General features: G+C 39.1%; 2 protein-coding genes across 7 annotated transcripts in view; one reads left to right on the forward strand and one right to left on the reverse strand.

The window, feature by feature from the left end:
• The window catches only part of ace2 (angiotensin I converting enzyme 2), a 28191-nt gene that overhangs the window by 5468 nt on the left and 2124 nt on the right, over positions 1 to 20599 (reverse strand). For 2 of the 3 annotated variants that reach the window (XM_037748187.1, XM_037748195.1), the window contains exons 1-13: positions 10221 to 10848; positions 9976 to 10134; positions 9723 to 9816; positions 8409 to 8552; positions 7540 to 7655; positions 7308 to 7413; positions 6654 to 6751; positions 5937 to 6109; positions 5140 to 5366; positions 3590 to 3734; positions 3278 to 3376; positions 2095 to 2217; positions 1681 to 1856 (exon numbers count right to left, since the gene is read on the reverse strand). In XM_037748187.1, coding sequence (XP_037604115.1) covers positions 1681 to 1856; positions 2095 to 2217; positions 3278 to 3376; positions 3590 to 3734; positions 5140 to 5366; positions 5937 to 6109; positions 6654 to 6751; positions 7308 to 7413; positions 7540 to 7655; positions 8409 to 8552; positions 9723 to 9816; positions 9976 to 10134; positions 10221 to 10409 — 1849 coding nt within the window. In that variant the 5' untranslated portion in view covers positions 10410 to 10848. Of the gene's footprint in view, positions 1 to 1680; positions 1857 to 2094; positions 2218 to 3277; positions 3377 to 3589; positions 3735 to 5139; positions 5367 to 5936; positions 6110 to 6653; positions 6752 to 7307; positions 7414 to 7539; positions 7656 to 8408; positions 8553 to 9722; positions 9817 to 9975; positions 10135 to 10220; positions 10849 to 20599 lie in introns of those variants that run through there. The other variant, XM_037748206.1, reaches the window with a different exon arrangement.
• The window catches only part of nhsb (Nance-Horan syndrome b (congenital cataracts and dental anomalies)), a 71112-nt gene continuing 66696 nt past the window's right edge, over positions 16184 to 20599 (forward strand). For all 4 annotated transcript variants that reach the window (XM_037748140.1, XM_037748156.1, XM_037748150.1 and 1 more), the window contains exon 1: positions 16184 to 17121. In XM_037748140.1, coding sequence (XP_037604068.1) covers positions 16845 to 17121 — 277 coding nt within the window. In that variant the 5' untranslated portion in view covers positions 16184 to 16844. The remainder of the gene's footprint in view (positions 17122 to 20599) is intronic.

Raw genomic sequence — 20599 nt, forward strand, 5'->3', positions numbered from 1 at the left:
GCCGGATATACTAACGTTACAACCAAACTCTTCACTTCCCTGGAGTCAGAGAGAGATGAGTTTCTCAACAAGGCTGCAAGCAACACTTCTGGTGCGATGGGCCTGAACTGGCATGCGTTCCAAACAGCCCTAAACTGGCACGCCCTGAAGGAGCACGCCCTAAACGGGCAGTACAGTAGTACAGTCCAACTTGATGCACATAGGTGACCCTGGACATGTGTTTGACATAGTGTTCAGAAGCACTTTTTGTTTTGTTTTGGCTTATAAAGGCATTTACACATCGGTGGTGTGACGAATAAAGAACAAGGAAAAGCGAAATACTGTGTGAATATTATATGTCTAGCGCATTTATTGTGAAAGGTGTTGATCTGGTTCTGGTCTGTGCTGCCTTAGTCACGGTTGAAAGGAGTAATAAAGTTTGCAGTCTTGGTTCAGACTATGGAGCCTCTGAGTTGATATGAATATAAATATAGGCCAAACTCAAGCCGTTCTGCACAACGTGATTGGTTGACACCTTTTTATTCGCGGTGCAAAAGCTCAGAAAAATCAACCTTGTTCCAGAAAAAAATGTGGTTGCTTTTTCACCACATGATATTCACATTCTGTGTGAAAGTTTTCATGACAAAAATAACATTTCAAAAGAAAAAATTGCACGGGAAAAAACTCCCCTGGTGACTAAAGGCCTTAAGTCATGACACATGGAGTACACAGTAAAAAATAGAAGTTGCATTCTCACACATTTTCCTTGAGGAAATACCCAGCAATACGCACTCTAGTAAATGTCTGCGGTTTGGTCATGCAAATATTTATCATGAAAACAGCAGTGACTTAAGTCTGTGCTTTTTCTACTTCCTTAAAAATGTCCTCAGGGATTTCCTTTTTACTTCATGCCCCTTTGTAAAGTAGCACAGCAAATGTTTCACCCGAAGTGACACCAAGTTTTTCTTAGTCACAGTTATTGCGTACTGGTGAAAGAGTTGTTTGTCCACTCATACAGTTTATACTGTATGCCTCTGGTGCAGCTTTTCAGGTCAATCAGAAACTGTTCAATTAACTGTGTTTGTTGTGGACTTCAACGCTACATCAACACGATATGGCAGTATGGACTGAGTATACACTCAACCCAGATCAGTTTGCTGTGTAGGAAACAAAGCATGACGGGGAAATACAGTTATTTTCTTTCTTTGCCAAGAGTGAGATGAGATAATCGATACCACTCTCATATCTTTACAATGAATTTCAAGCTCTAACCACGAGATGGTTAGCTTAGCTTAGAACAAAGACTGGAAACAGGGGAAACAGCTAGCCTGCCCAAAGGTAACAAAATCCACCTACCAGCAACTCTAAAACTCACCAATTAACATGTTATATCTCCTTTGTACGTACAAAAACCAAAGTGTAAAAATGGCACTTTCATTTTTGTACAAATTAACAAGATATATGATTTTTTTAGTTAGTGAGCTTTATGGTTGCTGGTACAGAGCCAGACTAGCTGCTCCCCCCTGTTCCCAGTCTTTGTGCTTAGCGAAGCGAACCAGCTGTTGGCGGTAGCATCATATTTATTATATCATATACCATAACTCTCAGCAAGAAAAGCAAATAAACATATTACCTAAAATGTCAAATTATGACTTTAATAAAATTGTTATTTTAGTGGTAATATGTATCTTTTGTACTCACATGGATTTGCTGTCGTCCAGCCTATAGTCCTGCCGTGTTTCTCGTTCTCTACCTTCAGCCAGTCATGAAGTTTTTGGAAATAGTCCAACAGCGGGCGGGCGTCCATCTTAACATCACCAGATATCGTCTGCAAAGCCCTGGTCCAGGACTGGGACCTTCCCAGCTCTAACATATTCCTAACAGAAAACATTGATGACGATGATAAATGACTGCTGCATTTATACATGTGTACCACAATAGTGTAATATATAATGTGTTACAGCAAAACAGGAATGAGACATTATCTCTCTTTTGATTTCAAATGGTTAGATGGACTATAGAATAGAAAATGTATTGCTCTTTCACAGGGATAAGCGAAACAACTACATCTGATTGTGTGACAGCCTTCAGAGAGGAACAGGACGTCGTCTGTACCTCAGTTTGGTTCCTGCTGCGGTAGAACCAGTAATGTCACATGAAGACAAGGCACCTGTATGGCCGGCCTCATCGCAGAGCGCTTTCTGGAACTGAAACTGGTAGATGGTTCTCGTGAAGTATCTGTATTCACAATCAGCAGCAAACACACACACACACGCACACACACACACACACACACACACACACACACACACACACACACACACACACGCGCACACACACACGCGCACACACGCACGCACGCACGCACGCACGCACGCACGCACACACACACACACACACACACACACACACACGGTTAATGCCTTATACAGTAGCAGAATGGGGGCAATTGTTTGCAGTCTGGACTATTATTCTACTCCCTCTTGCTTGCAACAATGTGTAATTCTTTATTTCGGCCTTATGCAGCCAACAGGCACAACCAAGAATACAGCTCAAATACATCCAAAGCACGTCTTTTTACATTATCAGTCGAAAGATGTATATGTTTTAGCTACGGCTGTCAAAATGAACATGATAACGCGTTAACGCAAATTCGTTTTAATGCCACTAATTTCTTTAATGCACTAATGCAGTTTTAAAGCTAGAGTGAAGATACTGGCATCATATGAAACTAGAAACTAAAAAAACCTAAGGAATCCATTGGTATCAACCATGTCATACTAGCTTGTTGGGAAGGAGGCTACAATAACGCTCCAAACTTACACCAAATTTTGGCGAGAAAAAACTGGCATGGCCATTTTCTAAGGGGTCCCTTGACCTTTGACCTCAAGATATGTGAATGAAAATGGGTTCTATGGGTACCCACGAGTCTCCCCTTTACATGCCCACTTTATGATAATCACATGCAGTTTGGGGCAAGTCATATTCAAGTCAGCACACTGACACACTGACAGCTGTTGTTGTCTTTTGGGCTGCAGTTTGCCACGTTATGATTTGAGCATATTGTTTTATGCTAAATGCAGTACCTGTGAGGGTTTCTGGACAATATTTGTCATTGTTTTGTGTTGTTAATTGATTTCCAATAATAAATATATACATACATTTGCATAAAGCAGCATATTTTCCCACTCCCATGTTGTTAAAGAGTATTAAATACTCGACAAATCTCCCTTTAAGGTACATTTTGAACAGATAAAATTATTATTATATTACTATTATCATTATGCTTTTATGTTACCTGATGAAAGAATAGTCTCCAGATACATGGAACAGAGCAGGTGGGTCACAGTAGGTCTCGTCTCTCGGTACTGGCTCCATCACCCCCACCAGCTCCCTCCTGTTAGGACAACAGAGAGTCAGCACTGATGCAGGCTGATGCTGTAACCGCAGTAAAGTAGCCGCTAAGGTAACACAACATGAAAAGCAACAATACTTGCCTGCAGTATGTCCACATTCGATGTCATCATGACCATATTTTACCCGTGAATTTCCCCAGACTACAAAAATTAAGTGGCTTATTTACAGATGCTTCATATAGGTCTGTGCTTACTTCATGTCCCACCAGCGCTCCATCCAATTATCCTTGGTGATGTTCCCTGCAAACACCTGCCACCTCCATTCCTCCAGCATGTAGGTGAACGGCAGCGTGGCCACGATGGTGAGCGCCTGTTTCAGCAGGAAGTTGATCTCCGTTTCTGCCAGGCGAAAAACAGAAAACAGTTAATGATATAACAATTGAAAAGGGTCAGGGAGAGCTCTGTTTCTGGTCTGAACATCATTTTAGAAGTTTTTTTAGAAAGGACACTGAAACACAATTTATATAGATGTATTGTTCTTTTTGGGGACATTTTTGTGATTCTTACTGCAGTTGTTTTCAGCACTCTGCATTTGATAAGCTGTTTATGACACCTAATGTCAGACACTGTAAGTAGATGACAGTTTGTATAACAGTTAGCAGAAGGACGAAGGTCATGTTTTGCTTGATTATCTGGTTTCACCAGAGCAAACCGGTGAATGCGGGTGTGACGTGGTCTGTGGTGGTGGCCCCAACGGTGCTGAAGCTATTTTTATCCTACATGCCATTCGAGGGCAGAAACCCAGAGACACATTACTCATACCTGCTCTGGTTTGTTCAGAACGTTTTATATATTCTTCATATTGTATCTCCTGTTTGGTGTTTTCTATGGGTTTAGGCCAGGTAAATCATTTCATTGCTCTTTAAGAAAAGAATTTATCAAACCAAAAAAATATCAACAAAGCTGAAATTAGCTTTTATACTCTGTCTCATTAAAGCAACAAAGAAAAACTACTGCAGCGATTTCAACACACGATCAAAAACAAGGCGCTCCGAGCTGCTGTAGCATTTATCTGATCCCCGATCAGTTCAACATGGGTCCTAATACCCGGAAATGAGTTAGCATTTTAGCACTTCCGGTTCCCTCGTCTGGAAGTCAATGGGTTTTTAGTTAGATGTCTGAAATAAGGTCTGTGGTTAACACAAGCTGAAGAGATTTTAACGTTTTGTTCTACGACATGAAATACATCAATAAATATCCCACTTGTGAATTTTGAAGCTTTTATGTGTCTTAAAAAAGTCGGTATCTAACAAGTGGCTAAAAGAGACTACTAAACGTCATCACGCCGACTCGTCCGCCTTTACAGCCTTGTTTATACTCGCGTTCATGCGACCGTGTTGTAGTTTGTTTATAGCCTGACGTTAGTTTTTTACTTCTGGTGATTGCATTCACACACCAAAATCATAAAAGTGGTGTTCATTTGTGGAAACGTTTGTTTGTCACAGAACTTGTTTTCATCAATAATCCAAAATCCAATGGGAAAAATCCCATTGGCTTTTTATCGAGGGAACTAGGGCGATGCTAACTTCCTGGTTGGCCAACAAAAATACGTCATCACTGCACCACTCTATTCTTCTTCTGGCATTTTTGGCAGTTACCAAACAGCTTCAGGTGCATTACGTCCTTCTACACTGAAGGAGGGCCGACCCTGATTTACATTTCCGGCCAACGGAGAGTACTGATTATAGCAGCTTTCATGTTTCTTTTGTTTGATAATTGCCAGCGTTATCTACATCAGTAGTACCATTATCATAAACGAAGTCGGGCGGCAGGAGAGCAAGGCTCTGCAGGTGTTTGGGCGTTGCAGCAGAGAGGGACATGATTTCTCCGACAGCCTCGTGGAAACCCTCGTTGGCTCCGTCCCTCAGGAGGTAGGACAGGTTACGGTAAGCCATCTGGTACTGGTTGTGACCCATCTCATGGTGCACTGTGAGGAAGTTGTCCATGTTGACCGTAGTGCACATCTTGATCCTGAAGACATCACAGGAGAAGTGTTAATGTCAGCAGTTATGATGTGTGATGCAGACATGGCGTGATGCCAGATAGCAGATATACTGTACCAATAAAACAGCCTGTGCAGTTACATGTTTCTGATGAGTCAGATGGGAAAAACACTGAAGCCCGATGTTGTTCAATATGTTTTGACAACATAAAGACTTTGGTTATCTTTATCAGCAGGAAAGAATGACTCAAAGATTAATCAACATCATTGTTCCAGAAAGTTCATATTTATGGCTCTCATGTACTGATCTACAGTTAGATTACTCTTCTTAACACAGCACACAAAACCTTATAGATCACTTTTACAAAGAGTTGCTTTCTGTTTGAATATATACAGTATGCGTTCTTAATCAGTCGCTCTGCAAGGAAAATCTGAGGTTTTTGGGGAGAAGCTGCTCATATATATTTGTTGGAGAACAATTTATTTCATTTTAGAGTCAGCAACTTCAATATCGGAGAGTCAGATAGCTCTTTTTCTGATACTTGTTTCACCGTGGCTGTGTATGTATGAATATGTGCAAGTCTGTGGGTTTATCCTACCTAAAGTCCTCTCTGTTCCCCATGTCCCAGGCTGTGGGGTGACAGACCACGTTACGTCCGTCATCAGGCTTCACCAGCATGGAGTTATTCCAGAAGTTTGGGAACATCTCGTACAGACCCACAGACATGAAGAACTTCTCTGCTTCTTCGAAAAGCCGAATCTCACTCCATTCCTGAAATTCAAATTTACATTTGATAGACGGTTTCACCTCCGATAGAGGATTTTAATGTCTTGTTTGTTTAATTTCTTTATCACTGTATGCACTATGATGTATACATTTTAAAGAGGACCTATTTCGCTTATTTTCAGGTGCATACATGTACTCTGGGCTTCTACTAGAACATGTTTACATGTTGTGAAAAGCCCAGTCTGCTCTGATTGGTCAGCTGACCTACTGTTGTGATTGGACAGCTGAACCTAACTTTTCGGACTCCGCTCCAGCTCCGCTCTAACTAGCTTTGTTCGAGGGCGTGCCAAACTAGCCGCTAGGCAAAGTGTGTTACTTGGTGACATCACCACGTTACGGAAGAAAAGGCAGGACTTCAAGCAAAGGTGTTTCAGTTGTTTTGGCGGGGACTTTGGCCTTTGTAACTTTGCAGACCTTTTACATGCACATAAAACTATATAACACACTAAAGGAAAGAGAAAAGGCACACAAGCATAATAGGTCCTCTTTAATAATACAGAATAAAAGAATAAACTAAATTGTACTGCACCTTATCCACCATAGTTTTGCTGACATCAATATCTTGTTTATCAGGGTAGGGGGTTGAATGAGGGTACAGGTTGGTCCAGAATCTTCCCCACATGTCACCTGAACAATCAACAGAAAAGGTTTTCACTCTAAGTACTTCAAGTAGACACTGAGGCGTTCCTCCTACAGTAAACCTTTGTCAGATGGATGTAGTTACAGTCAAAGATGGAGGCTGCATTTTCCCTGTATTGTTACCTTTAAACAACCAAGCATATCACTAAATAACATGTTCCTGAAGGTCACATTTATGCCTTTACCAAATCTCAAAAACATAAGCAATTTAAAGCTTCACATATAAAGCCCATTTTGCAAGCTGTCACTCTGCTTTTCGATCCTTTTCAATTAAACATAAACAAAGTGGTATTCACACAGCTGGACAACAGAGGGAGCCATGAACAAGGTCTGGACTGCTCTGAAACTGTATTCTTTATATTGTGACATTTAATGCACTGTAAGATCATTTTGTAATGCAAATTATGATGTTATTCTACTGTTGCAGGCATGAGTTATAGCACAGATTGGCTGTTACATGTTGGACTTGCACAACAGACTCTTTTTGTACAACTTTGCCATTTATGTATCTATTATTTTTTTGTTGAAGTAAGACAAGACATACCCAGCAGGTGGGCTGGCAGAGGTCCTTCTGAATCAATGTGTCCTTTGTAGACCTCCGTAAGCCTGGCTCTCACGTAGGCATGCAGCTCCTTGTATAAAGGCAGGATCTGTGGAGGAAAACAACAGTAAATGTTAATTACTTCACACAGTCAATAACAAACTGTACATTCCCAATCACGTTAATGTAGATGCTCTGAAGCACGAGACATACAATCCACTGATATTAGACGTACCTCTTTGTATACAGAACGGACATCTTCCATCAGCTCGTCTCTGGTGTACTTGTACTGAACGTCCTCCTCAATGGTCTCATAGTTATATCTCCAGTAAGCTCCATAGTCTTCAAAACCTGGAAGAGTGTGTGTCAGAGAGGAACAGGTCAAGAGAGAAAGAAAGTGTAAGACAGACACATTTCAGTTCACAGAAGCTGTCACTACCAGAGGTTTGTTTGTAGTTTTTTGGGAGAATTGTAGCTGACTCCCTTTTGCATGAAGAAGTAAGCCATGGCACTGCTAGTATTACACTTAAAGAACACTTGACTTGCGCAGAGACATTTTTATTTTATTGTCATTGGTGCTTTATATATATTTATATACACACCTATTTTTTTGATGCATAAAACCGGCGTATGTATGTACTCGGCGAATAAATATAATATATTTAATAATAAATAATTTTGACATGAGTTAACTAGAGGTTATGACATGCTAGGTCACACTCAGCTCTTTGTTAACTGTGTTACAAGAAGCCTTTGTTAGGATACGTCATGTATGATCACTGTACGGACTGTTCGTCCCATCTACAATCTAGAGTATGAGCTCATATCTACAGTATATAGTTCCTTCGTCTTATATTCAAAACAAAGTATTTCCACTGGATTATATGAAAGTGTAGTAGTTATTTGATATATATTAAGTTTCCACAAGTAATCAACAAGAGCATGTCATTCTGTACTGTACTGTATGTGTCCAAGACAAATTTCCTTCGGGACAATAAAGTCTATCTTATCTTATATTGTCTTATTCACTCATTAAAAACATTCTACATCCTCACAAGTAAACATCCACATAAAATGGTATGTGTTATTTATGAGATGTATCACCGTTTAGTTTGGCAGCTTCATTCTTCAGATCCACGTAGTCTTCGTAGAGAGGCCTCATCCTCTTCCCCACCTCTCTCCTCCAGCCCTCCCACACATGCAGACGCTCAACGTAGTTTTGGCTGTTGGCCATTACATCCTCTAGGACTGTAAACAGAGGAACACGCAAGTCAGTGATCTAATGAATAAATGTTTGTTTTTTCATCAAATGTGCAAAAAAAAAAATCATCAAGGAGAAAGTTTGCACTAAATAAAGTATGATAGCAGTGGTGTAAAGTAATGTGCTATTTTATGAGAATTGATTCTTCTATTCCACATTTCAGAGAGAAATATTGTACTTTTACCTCACTACAATTATAAATAAAGCAAAATGTAAGTATAAAAATTAAAAGTATATATACACTTTTAGTTTTGATACTTGAAATACATTTTGCTACTTGTATTTTTCTGCTTTTACTTGAGTAAGATTTTGAATGCAGGACTTTTACTTGTAATGGGGTATTTTTACATCATGGTATTGCTACTTTTCCTTAAGTAAACAGTCTCAGTACTTCTTCCACCACCGTTTGATAGTGGTGTGTAAAAGTATAACATTCTAAAAATACTCTATAATAGGTAAAAATCATTAAAAGTCCTACTGAAGTAAATGTGCAAAGGTATTATCTGAAAAATGGCCTGTACCTGATATATAACTATATAGTATATGACTAGATTGTTAATACTGATGTATGTACGCTGAGGTTTCCTCTTGTAGCTGGTCGAGGTAAAGCTAGTTTATCTACTTTATATACAGTTTGGTAGTTTAGTCCAGTGGTTCCCAACTGGTTCCCAAAAAGACTAGGGACCACTTGTTTAATCTTTAACAATATGTTGCATTTTATAAACGCATCACATCGTTTTTTAATGTAAATCTTAATCTGAAAAGTAACCAGTAACTCTAGCTGTCAGATAAATATAGTGGAGTGAAAAGTACAATATTTACTATAAAATGGGAATACTTAAGTAAAGTACAAGTACATTCAAATTGTACTTGAGTAAATGCACTTAGTTACTTTCCACCACTGGAAACATGCATGTTTGATCCTGTATTTAAATGTGTTTTTATTCAAAATTAAAGAACTAAACAGCATAAAAGTGTTGACAACATAACTCCCACAGTGGATAACATCTTGGTAAAACCTCTGTTCAAAAACTTTAATAAAAGACATTCTCCATTGTCTCAGTGACTATGTTAATTATAAACTGCTTTATCTGACTTTGGCCGACAGTAGCAGGCAGCGACGTCGCCATGACCGGTCCTTATTAACAGAGTCGTACCTGGCTCCAAAGTCTGGCAGTTAAGGGGGTCGTCCCTGAGACACACCGTCGCCGTGCTGTAGATTGTACTCATCTCACTCATGACCTTACTCAGCTACAAGTAGATTTAAAAGAAAACACGAGGATAACATGTTTAGGTTAATGAGGAAGTAGACCAGAAGATGTGTCTTTGCAGCTTTTACAAACATGAGAAGAAGACATTTTAAAGCAAACAGATATCTATAACAGAATGACATTTGACAAAAAGTCTTACATGTGCAGCTTTATCCGGGGATAGAGCACCAGAGCCTTTGTCTTGTAGGGAGATGAGCTGTAATTTGATTTCTGTATCCTTGATCTGGTCGATGGGGAATTTCAGGGACTCTTCTGACATTTGGGTGTAGAACTTGCCCCAAATTTGCCCCTCTACTGACTAGGTAGAATCAAAAAAGACAGATACTGTTGTGAGCATTGGTCAATCTACAGTAGCTCCACGGTCTGTACTTTAAGAATGCTTACCAGTTTGTCTGAGTTCTCCTGGGTGATGTTGGTGTTGTAGGCCCATGATGCCAGCGAGTACTGGTACATACGCTTAGTGGCCTCCTCGTCGAACTTCTGCAGGAACACCTTCGCTTCACTCTCCAGATCTGTCTGAGCTGAAACAGCGCAGCACACAGTCAGCAACGCTAAAAGAACCCGAGCAGACATCTTGGCTGCTTCAGTTCCATCCACACACACAAACTAACTGTGAGAAGGAGTGACGCTGTACTGTTATACAGTTTCAATAACCTTCAGCGCTGCCTTGGCCTTTGGACAGCAGAGCCATAATGAGGGTGAGGGTGTATCTGAGTTTTCATTTACAGATAGGATGTTGGAGGAACAGTGAACGCCACTGGGCTGTCTGCACATATAGGGGGGAGTCTATGTTATACTGTGATACATTATCAGTCGCAAAATACACCCATAATCTCTTGTAGGTGAACAGGTAGTTATATTTGCGTAGTGAGCAAATATGTTCTTTTGATAAGGTTTCTCTCTGCTTCCCATCAGCCTGTCAAAGTGATAAAACATAAATGAAAATCTTTTGGCATAAAATTAAAAGTAAAAAAAGCAGGATGACCAAATGACTAAATTACCATAAATAAAATAATCAATCGGCACCTCATAGTACATTAAAACCACCAAAAAACATTAAATGATGAGCAAACCGTGGAAGAAATTGTTTCCACTCACTGCTCCTTTGGAATATAAGACAATATCTTCTTTTAAATCTCTTCTTATATCTATTTTTTTATCTTATGTCTTTTTCTCAAATGATGGAATTTGTTGTAATTGTTTAATTATTTGATGTTGTTTTTATCTTTTTGAATTTATTTACTTTGTATCCCTTGTTTTCAAGTTCAATATAAATAAAGTTATTATTATAATCATGTGAAAAATAAAGTTTTTGCTCATATACGCTTGGTTTCCTTGTTTTTTCTATTGTTTTATTTTAAGTCTCATTTCTTAAGCAAACATGAGCCTTTGAGGAGAAAAGTCAAGGAAACAGGAAACAATAGCTTTAGACGAGCCTCTAACCTTCTTATCTGGTGGCACTGGATTTACCAGCAACAGATAAAATGCAAGTCACGCACTGTTAGGCCCTAAACACTGATAAGAAATCAGCCACGAGGGCAAGGTTTATTATTTCGATTTATTACATACAGCAAAAGATTATTTAATACTCTTTCTCTGTTACTAATCAATAACCTACTAAAACATCAATAAAATAAAGACATCAGAATCAGAATTGGTTTTGTATCGTAGAAATCTCCCAGTACTCTGACCTCAGGTTACCATTTCATCTGTTAGCTTGACGCTCATTAGTGCTCAGATTCAGGCTTGTTTTTGTATTTTATCTATTTATTACTATCCTCATTGATGGTGTTTCTATCAGAGCAGCAAATCCTCTCAAAGGCAGTGCACCTGTTTTACATCCCTGGGAACATTAACTTGATGCCACAGTGCCTTCCTGTGGACATACTCAGTAATATCATGTTCATTAAAGGATAGGTTCACATTTTTCAAGTCTGTCTGACTGTTAAACAATACGTACATGCCAATATGTACATTCAAATTATTATTAGTTGCTGTAAATGTTCTTGCTGTCCATATGAGCTGTGAAGCAATCTCTTCTTAATGTGGTTCCAATGTAAGTGACAAAATGACTATAACTCTCAAATAAATGTAGTTGAGTAAAAAGTAGAGTACAATATTTGCCTCTGAAATGTAGCGGTGTAGAAGTGTAAAGTAGCATTAAAATGGAAATACTCACATAAAGTACAGGTAACTTGAAATTGAAGTACAGTACTTGACTAAATGTCCTTAGCGATTGTTTCGGATGCTTTGCTTAAATAACAGTAGCAATATTATGGTGTAAAAATACTCTGCTACAAGTAAAAAGTCTTGCATTTAAAAGGTTACTTAACTTAACAAGTTAATGTTACTCACATAAAAGTACATAACGTAGACAATAGGTTGTCAAAATTAGATTTACACATGTATAACTAAAATCATAATAACACACTTACTGGATCATTTATAAAATCGTCTAAGAGATTGAGCTACATTAATATTATTAGTATTAATAATAGTAAGTTCTAAGTACTATTTGTAGATTTAGATTCCAGTGCTGGCTGCGTAGGATCGTTTCCGACTCGTGTGATCCAAACATTTACAACATTTCATTGTTAAATCCAAAAGTCAACATTTATTGAAAGAAAGATAGATTTAATCATTTAAAAAATTCACGTTTTATCTAACAAAGTATTCTGATTCAATCCATATTTGTTGGTGTTTAGCCTTTCAAAAACATTTTCACTGCCGTCAAAAATCTATTTGCTCTCCCACTTGCCGCACACAAAGGGAGGCCCACACCTGTATTAACGGGGCGGTCTAGCAGCAATCTAACAGCATCATAAATTACATTTATTCAACCACAATAACAAAAACCCTATTTTGGCTCTAACACTATTACAGTAAATTAATTAAGACATTACAAAGAAAATATTGTACTATGTATCTGCATTCGATGGAAGAATCCGTCAAGACGTCATCACTATATTTATGTTGACGTTGACACATTAATTTTCAATAAAAATATTCATATAAAACAGAAGAAGCAGTAAAATTCAATATAAAGAGGTCAATATAGTATTGATTTGTGATATTGATTTAGAAACACTAAGTCACATGACATGGAAGCTATCGAAAGACAAAACATTTATCTTCCATAAAAATTGCCACATTTCAGGAAAGCAGGTTTGGACCATAATACAGAATGAATTGAAGAGGCGGCAGAAGCTGCCATGCAAGGTGCCAACTTTGCCCATCAGGATCTAAATACTCATTCACACATCGATGGCTATGCCTTCGAGAGCATTTTGGGGTTAAGTCTCTTGCTCAAGGACACATCGAAATGTGACCGGAGCAGCCGGGGATCGAACCACCGACTTTCCGATTGGTGGACGACCTATTCTAACCTCTGAGCCACAGTCGCCCAACTTGTCTCAAAACTGTGTGTGTAAAATGCGAATCTGCATTGAGATCCACAAATGCCCTTTCAATACACAAATAAAAACTGGATTCACAAATGTCTGTTCGAAAGTTGTAAATGTTAGGTTAGGTTCACAAATGCTTTTCATTCATTTATAAATTAATTTAATGTATTCACAGATATTTTTTTATGTGTGGAATTGTTTGTGTATTTGCAGATCTGTTTTATATTTGCAAACTATTTTTGTAGGTTTACAAATTATTTACAAATTATTTGTGGAAGGTGTTTCATATTTACAGATTACACATTTACACACCAAGTACTAACTTCTGCCAACCATGAGCAAATGACGACAACAGTAGCTGACGAAGAGCAAAACATATTGCAGTCGGGCAACAGTCGATCAGCTTTGAGCATGCAAGCCAAGCACATTTAAAACACCATTTTAAAACTATTATATGCAGCCATTGACCTTAAATTGTATAATAATGATAAATATCAGCAGCGAGGATTTTCTATGTCATTAATCCAGAATTATAATAATTTCTAAGTTACTCAGTAACTGAAGTCACACTGTGTTCTGATGCCAGCAGGTGGTGCTTTGCCAGGAACAGGACATTCCTGTAAACAGTGATATAATCTCCCTCTTTGCTGCACATTTAATGCACTAGTCTGGCGAAGGCCTACCTGAATTCAAATTATAATTGCATGGGGTCAAATATATTATAAAAATGTGGGCTTAGTCTTACTGGTTACAACTTTAGATTGCAACCAAATGTGGATACTTTTCTACATATTTGACAATATGTACAAAAAGTGTTGGAGTTGTAACCCTTCCCACATAACCCATATGCTCTGACCCCATGACACACGTTGAGTGACAGCCCCCTCATTTGCATAATGAGGCAGAAATGCATAAAGAAATGTATAAAGAAAAGAAAATAGAAATAAATGAGTTTGGGGAAATAAATAAGGGGTGAAATGCAAATGGAAATTTGTGCATAAATAAAGGAATGAATAAATAAATAAATGTATTTAAAAATAAATAAATACAAAAATAAATAAATAAATAAATAAAAATAAATGCAAAATTAAGATAAATAAATTTCAAAATGTACAAAATAAATACATGAATAAATAAAAGGGAAAATTAAACAGAAAAGTAAATAAATAAGGGAATTAATACAAAGATAAATAAATAAAGAAGCAAATTAAAACAGAAATATCAATTTATATCAAATTTTATCAAAAATGAATGGCTACATTTATTTTTAATATTATTTTTGCTACATTTTATGGCATATTTATTTATTTATCGAGTCATTTATTTATTTATTCATTCATTTTTTTATTTTGGCAGGTTCTGTCCTCCATATGAAGTATCCTATGAATGCAATAAAACAATGTTAAGTATGTTTTTTGCGCTGGTAAAGAAGGCCTGGGGTCCCCAGGGATTAAATGCTAATAACAAGTTCATTACAGTTTCCAGATCAAACTGACTAATTAAAGTCTATAGACTAGACTTTTTAACAACCTGAAATAAATTCTTAAGTAGAAGTTGAGTTTGGTTGTCTGCTCCTATGAGCAAATGATATCCATATGAACCTCCATTTGTCCAGGCGGTAGCATATGCAATAGTTTGATATTGAAAACTATTTAGAATGGACTTTTGTCTCATAGTTTTAGTCCTCAGTTTTACCAGACAGACACCCACACAAGGGTCAAATAGCAAAGTCTCAATAAATTCTTGTCTTGCAATAAAATGCTCCTCTCTGTCAGTGTGTTCTGACATGATGAGAAACATCCCTGTCCACACATATCCACATCTCCGGGTTTTACCTCAGTCTCCTCTCTCATCCTCTCAGCCTGCACACTGTTCAGGCCATAGAGACAAGCTGCGTCAATCCACAAAAAAACAACCACAATAAGACCGGAAAAGCAAAAACAGCCCTAAAAAATAAAAGCTTCAGTCGTGCAGACTGAGTGTGAAACAATATTTATATAGTTGTAAATGTTAGGTCAGGTTCACAAATGCTTTTCATTCATTTATAAATTAATTTAATGTATTCACAGATATTTTTTTATGTGTGGAATTGTTTGTCTATTTGCAGATCTGTTTTATATTTGCAAAATATTTTTGTGAGTTTACAAATCTTTTTTTTATTTGTGGAAGGTGTTTCATATTTACAGATTACACATTTACACACCAAGTACTAACTTCTGCCAACCGTGAACAAATGACGACAACAGTAGCTGACGAAGAGCAAAACATATTGCAGTCGGGCAACAGTCGATCAGCTTTGAGCATGCAAGCCAAGCATATTTAAAACACCATTTTAAAACTATTATATGCAGCCATTGACCTTAAATTGTATAATGATGATAAATATCAGCAGCGAGGATTTTCTATGTCATTAATCCAGAATTATAGTAATTTCTAAGTTACTCAGTAACTGAAGTCACACTGTGTTCTGATGCCAGCAGGTGGTGCTTTGCCAGGAACAGGACATTCCTGTAAACAGTGATATAATCTCCCTCTTTGCTGCACATTTAATGCACTAGTCTGGGATAGGCCTACTTGGATTCAAATTATAATTGCATTGTAAAAAATGTGGTCTTAGTCTTACTGGTTACAACTTTGCAAGATTGCAACCCAATGTGGATACCTTTCTACATATTTGACAATATGTACAACAAGTGTTGGAGTTGGAACCCTTCTCACATAACCTATATTCTCTGACCCCATGACACACGTTGAGTGACAGCCCCCTCATTTGCATAATGAGGCAGAAATGCATAAAGAAATGTATAAAGAAAAGAAAATAGAAATAAATGAGTTTGGGGAAATAAATAAGGGGGGAAATGCAAAGGGAAATTTGTGCATAAATAGAGGAATGAATAAATAAATAAATACATTTAAAAATAAATACAAAAATAAATAAATAAATAAAAATAAATGCAAAATTAAGATAAATAAATTCCAAAATGTATAAAATAAATACATAAATAAATAAAATGGAAAATTAAACAAAATGATGTTCGTATATATAAATGTGGGCCTTTTCGATATATTCTTTATGGTGTCATTTTAGGATTTATCAATGCCTATGTTTTGTGTATTTTTTCTCAATTGTGCAGACCCTCCCCTCTTCATCATTGCTTAGGATTCCCATATACCTCGGCTCTTATTTTGACAGGTTTTCGAGGTGTTTCCTTTACGCTTGTGGCTGGTTTGACGCACGGAGGCAACCCATGATCGCAGACTCAACACGCATCCTCACACCACTGACTGACCTGGGCTTAGCTGTGTCCTGCATGTGTGTGCATGTGTGTGCGTGTGTGTGAGAGCGGGGAGTGTGAGTGATCCCCCAGAAACCAGCAGCAGGATGGAGGATCTCAAGGAGAATCTGGGAACTTTGGATTGACGCCCGGGGATCCGGGGAAATAACGCGCGGGTCGGCCCAGAAACGAACCTCCTCATCAGGGGTTTCTCGTGGATTTATAGATCTGGATGTTGTCTTGTTCCCTACCTTTTTTTCCCCCTTTTTCTTCTTCTAGGCGGGTGGGAATTTACACTTTACTCTTATTTCTGGCGTGCATAATAAATAATGCCATTCGCCAAAAGGATTGTGGAGCCGCAGCTTCTGTGCAGGCACCAGATCCCCGATGAAGGTGTGATGTTCGAGGACCTGTGTGCCATCAGTAACGTGGTTCTGTCCCGGACCTTGCGACAGCTGTCCGACCTGGCCCGGCACGCCTGCTCCTTATTTCAGGAGCTGGAGAACGACATCATCAGCACCAACCAGCGGGTCTGGGTCCTCCAGAACAAAATAGGCCAGATCCAGCAGACTGCCAGTGCCCTAGACCCTAAAAAGGAGGCAGTGCGTAAGTAGACCACCACCAAGTCTCTATGTGTGCCACCTTACTAAAAAAAAAAAAAACCCTCTCATGATGTACACCTGAGCAATGTGTGATCTTATTCATTCATATAATACATGTTCATGCATCGAAGAGGAGACCACCTCACAATGTATTTTTACCCAGCTGCACGCACGCACGCACGCACGCGGCCACGCTCTCATCCCCCCCCCCCCCCCCACCACCCCCCATTGAAATGTGTCACACGGCTGCGTTTGCACATTTGACCATCCAGCAACATCTAGATGCATTTTCACAGCAGCAGGATGTGTTGACTGCTCATTCATTTGGCGGTTCCAGACTCGGATGTGTGTGTCCGTCGACGACGAGTGTGTGTGTGTGTGTGTGTGTGTGTGGAGGGGCGTGTGTTGCCGCTGCATTGGCTCAGCATCGCAGTCTCGTTACTGCGGGTAGCAGCACACCTGAAGCATGTTCAGACGCTGTTTTTCAGATGCCATAAAAAAAAAAAGGTTGCCTCTTCTAATTCCGGATGTGAATATAATCAAGCTCGAGAATGTGTTATAAAAGGGTTTTGAGATGTGTGCATAAATGTGTGTGTGTGTGTGTGTGAGTGTGTTTTCAGAGGCGACTCCCCGTGCGTCAAAAAACCCACCCTTTCCACATGCAGCGGCACCAACACAGCATCAATAATGAATCCAGATGTGCATGTTGCAGGGTAAACATGACCTGATCATGACTAGATAGATGTTCAGGTGTCGGCTGTGGACGGATCGCATTAATAAAAACCAGCCTGATCGGCATCAATGAGAGTGTCTGAGATTCAATGTAACAGCGTGTTCTGTACAGGGTATTATTTATGTCCTCTGCAGTCCCTTCACTATGAGGCTTTTGAATTTTACACGATACCGTTCGGTGATTTTTAGTCCAATTCTGTGCGGCAGGGATTCATCTCTGCTGTATAGGTTATCATAATCTGGGACAAACCAAAGAGCATTTTGGGGCCTAAAGCTAGTGTAGGCTCATGAACTCCCTCTTTTAGATTTACCCCCCCAACCCCCAACCACATATGTGTCAGGGAGGATGTCTTACATAAAACAGTCTTACTGTATCGCTCTGTTTACTGTGGATCTGAATGAATGAGGCTCTGGTGTAGAAGACTATACGCCGTCTCTTGGAATTAAACTGTGTGAGATAAGATGTCTAGCAGAAAGGGACAGGCATTTGAATTTCTACGCTGAAGTCCTTGTGCAGAACAACACTCCCCAAAAAGTCTCCGTCCACACAACACGTCTCACATCTCACTATTCTGAACTCCTTAAATCTACCAGCGACGCTAAAAAACCCAGAGACCGGTCTGTCTGTTACACCTGTTGTGCTCAGAAAACCTGCCTGTAATATTGATTTGTTGAGTGGATTGTGCTTCGATGTCCCTGCAGCCAGTCAAGACATACAAGATGAGTGTCACTTAGCACATGCTTTTCCAAGAGTTTTGTGAATCTCAAACCCGAGAATGCCATCGTGCGGCTCACGCAGGAGCTTGTGAGATAAATCTGGTGGGTTGCACGGGTAGGAAATTAGAAAAAACATTAATTCTGATACAAAATTGTTTTTAAGAATTTTCTTCTGAAATGCTGTACTTTTACCATTTCAAGCCTCTAAATATTAGGCTATTCAAATGAACCATCTGAGAGGTTAAAAATCCCCCTTACACTGTGTGATTCTGGGCTGTCCCAGGCAAAAGTTGACACCCCTGAGAAAAATGCGTCAATCAAAAAGGAGGTGGTCTTCGATCATGCCGTTAGACAAATCCACTATTGGCCAATTTAAAGCTTTGTTGACCCAAAACTCAGGCAGTGTCAGAAATGTAAAACTCACAATGTGACCTGTGTCTACAAACAGAATAAAGCTTAAAATGATGCAGAAAACACACTGGCGAGCTATATAATGCTAGTGGTAAAAATGTATCACAAACTCCCTTTTAAAAACAGGAATTTTATGTCGCCCTCTTCTCCCTTACTTCAACTGGCTGCACAATCCCCTCCTCTTCCTCTTTTGAGTTTTTTGGTGCCGGCAGTATATGGCGTTTTTTTTTATTTATTTTTTTTCTATTTAGGTCGTAACCATAGACTGTAATGATGGACCCAAAAGTGAAGCCAAAGCATCTCAATCGCCCCCTGGTGGCTGGCTGCAGTATAGGTCATAAAACCCGCCTCCTCCATGTTAGCGGATGGGATATGAAGAATGAAACTAAAAAGTCAAATACATATTTCCCAAAGATGTTTCTGTTATTTTAGGTAGTTCTTATCACACTGATGTATGTTCATTGTTCATTCATGTTCATGTTCATTTTTCTGATAAATTTGGTTTTAATTAGTTATTTGATGCTATGAAAAGGGGGTGAAATGTCATGATTGACAGCTGTGATTGACAGCTGCTCTGAGTGAAGGAGTCGGGCAGCCAGAGGCTCTGGAATTACGAGAGAGGAGATTTAACTTTTGACTTTCCATAATACATCACCAGTCTGCGTAATAGAACATATGTCAATCTGATCCTAAATGTAGTTATAGAGATATTATTTTTAGTTGTTGTGTTGTTCAGTTACAAACAGCTACCGTGGTGCTAGGTGGCTCACGCTAGCAAGCCGCGGCCGTGCTTTGCTTGTGATAGGCACGAGCGGTTGTGTGGGCGGGACCTAGATACCGCGGCTCCAGCCACCCGATAATGACTGCGCAGACTCCGGCTCCAAATTACGTCAAATTCTCAAGAAGGCAGCTCCCGTTTTGGGGATATTTTGGCTTCACTTTTGTACAGTGGTAGGAAGTGGAGACGCGTCGTCAATCTATATATACAGTCTATGGTCATAATAGTACCAAGTACCAAATACCCATCACACAAACCGAGGTTTCTCAAAATTGACAGTCTGACACAGATTTTGATCAAGACTTTGATGAACACAGTCTATAGGCGCCTTTATAGACATGCTACCATTGTTTGGCTTTATTGTGTTTTACTGTGAACCTTAACATTTGTTCTTGTCAGTCAAGTTACCAGCATAATCATTTGGTAAATCAACATCTGCGATTTTCATTCATCCTTCATCTCTATTTTGGACATTAGATATTTCATTCACCACATTGTCGAGAAAAAATGACTGAGTAAGCTGAGAAAACACTCTTCGGCTGTCTGTGCGGGACTCCATCGTGGTTGCAGGGAGAGTTTGAGTCCTCTGTAGACCAATGCTCACACTTGGATGCCCACCAAAGTTTTGCTATTTTTATGCAGCTTTCAAAAGGGCTATTATCTTCCCTCTTGCTCTCAAACGGCAGCAATAACCCTGAGGAGCTGAATATCTCTGTGTGTACACACACAGACTGATATTGAATGTCAGTGACAACAGAGTTTCCTCGCTTCATCGTAGAGTGTATCAAGATTCAAGGCAGTCAATATGGTGCTAACTTGGATTGATCCCGATCGTAGCAGTAGG

The sequence above is a fragment of the Sebastes umbrosus genome, chromosome 2, assembly GCF_015220745.1.
Source record: "Sebastes umbrosus isolate fSebUmb1 chromosome 2, fSebUmb1.pri, whole genome shotgun sequence".
Taxonomy (NCBI): Eukaryota; Metazoa; Chordata; class Actinopteri; order Perciformes; family Sebastidae; genus Sebastes; species Sebastes umbrosus.